The 1,622-nt window shown below is 45.1% G+C and overlaps 1 protein-coding gene across 1 annotated transcript; it reads left to right on the top strand.

Annotated features, from left to right (window-relative positions):
* Positions 1–143: 143 nt before the first annotated feature.
* LOC124895496 (NADH-ubiquinone oxidoreductase chain 2-like) lies at positions 144–1,359 on the top strand. Its single transcript, XM_047405940.1, has one exon. It carries the CDS (start codon positions 519–521, stop codon positions 1,161–1,163), a length of 645 nt encoding a protein of 214 aa, XP_047261896.1. The 5' UTR covers positions 144–518; the 3' UTR covers positions 1,164–1,359.
* The last annotated feature ends 263 nt before the right edge of the window (positions 1,360–1,622 follow it).

Raw genomic sequence — 1,622 nt, 5'->3', positions numbered from 1 at the left:
TGTCGGGCCCTCCTTCTTACAGTGGCTTTCAGCTCCTCTCCTCGTTCTGCCCTTCCTATTGGGATAGCAGCCTTCGGGTTTTGCCTGCCCTTTCTAATAAGAAATTCTGGCTCAGCCTGGGAAAGCGATGGCAATAACTGAAAGGAAGGGGTCCATGTAGCTGCTGTGTCCTCCCCCTTCTTAGTCAATGGGGCACAGCAGGTTCGGCATCTACTAGAAAAGAGAGAATCCACTTCAGATAACCACGTCTCTGCTAGGCAGCGTGTGGAATGGCCGAGAGCGGACCTTTTTGGATATATAATCCAAGTCAAGAGTAGAGTTACAGGAAAAGCCGTCTGATGGAAAACGACTTTCATGTTCGGTTCAGAGAGCACTTTTTTCGTTGAGAATTCCTCATTCCCTTTCGTGTGAATTCCCCAGCGGTGAATTTCAAACTTGTGGGGCCCTATCTATTCCATCTCTCGAGCCCCGAAGAAAACCCCTACCCTTCGGACTCCATATATCTTTTGACTCTATATATGTGGGCACCTGATATCTATGAGGGTTCACCCACCCCAGTTACAGCATTCCTTTCTATTGCGCCTAAAATCTCTATTTCTGCTAATATTTCACGTGTTTCTATTTATGGTTCTTATGGAGCTACATTGCAACAAATCTTCTTTTTCTGCAACATTGCTTCTATGATCTTAGGAGCACTGGCCGCCATGGCCCAAACGAAAGTAAAAAGACTTCTAGCTCATAGTTCAATTGGATATGTAGGTTATATTCGTACAGGTTTCTCATGTGGAACCATAGAAGGAATTCAATCACTACTAATTGGTATCTTTATTTATGCATCAATGACGATAGATGCATTCGCCATAGTTTTAGCATTACGGCAAACCCGTGTCAAATATATAGATGATTTGGGCGCTCTAGCCAAAATGAATCCTATTTTGGCTATTACCTTCTCCATTACTATGTTCTCATATGCAGGAATACCCCCGTTAGCCGGCTTTTGTAGCAAATTCTATTTGTTCTTCGCCACTTTGGGTTGTGGGGCTTATTTCCTAGCCCCAGTGGGAGTAGTGACTAGCATTATAGGTCGTTGGGCGGCCGGAAGGTTGCCACGAGTAAGTAAGAAAGAGGGCCCGAAGGCAGTTCTCCGTGCATCGGACACGTAGCTTACCGAATTCGTTGCGACACGGATGGGAATGCATGATACGAAAGATAGGGTCGAGTCTGATACATCAACCGTCTACTCAATATCCTTGTACGAGTCCACAATGACTACATGAGATGAACCTTGGTTTGGTGAATTGAAGTTGGCCTTAGGTGTAATAGGACTCCTAGTTACTGTGCGCGATCGTATACTGAGGTGCTCCCTGTCGGTTGTTAGAATGACACGAGCCAGGCCGGGTCTCGATTTAGAAAGATGAAGGGCCCAAAAGTCTAAATAGTGGGTGAAAAATTCCCCATCTCATTGGGGGCGGAAAAAAAGAAGTGTGGAGGAGAAGCAGCCGAGATCATTCCCTTCGCTTCCTGGGCCCAAAGCAGTGTAGTCTTTCCTGGCCAAATCAAGGATTTGGGGCTTCTTACTATGCTACAACACTATATAAATCCATTTATATTAGTAATATATA

The sequence above is a fragment of the Capsicum annuum genome, unplaced genomic scaffold (genome assembly GCF_002878395.1).
Source record: "Capsicum annuum cultivar UCD-10X-F1 unplaced genomic scaffold, UCD10Xv1.1 ctg82600, whole genome shotgun sequence".
In the NCBI taxonomy this organism is placed as follows: Eukaryota; Viridiplantae; Streptophyta; class Magnoliopsida; order Solanales; family Solanaceae; genus Capsicum; species Capsicum annuum.
The sequence above is the reverse complement of the archived record's forward strand: the minus strand, read 5'-3'. Positions and strand labels throughout refer to the sequence as shown.

Excerpts from the sequence above, each read along its gene's own strand:
- LOC124895496 (XM_047405940.1), top strand. The coding sequence starts at position 519 with ATGTGGGCACCTGATATCTATGAGGGTTCACCCACCCCAGTTACAGCA.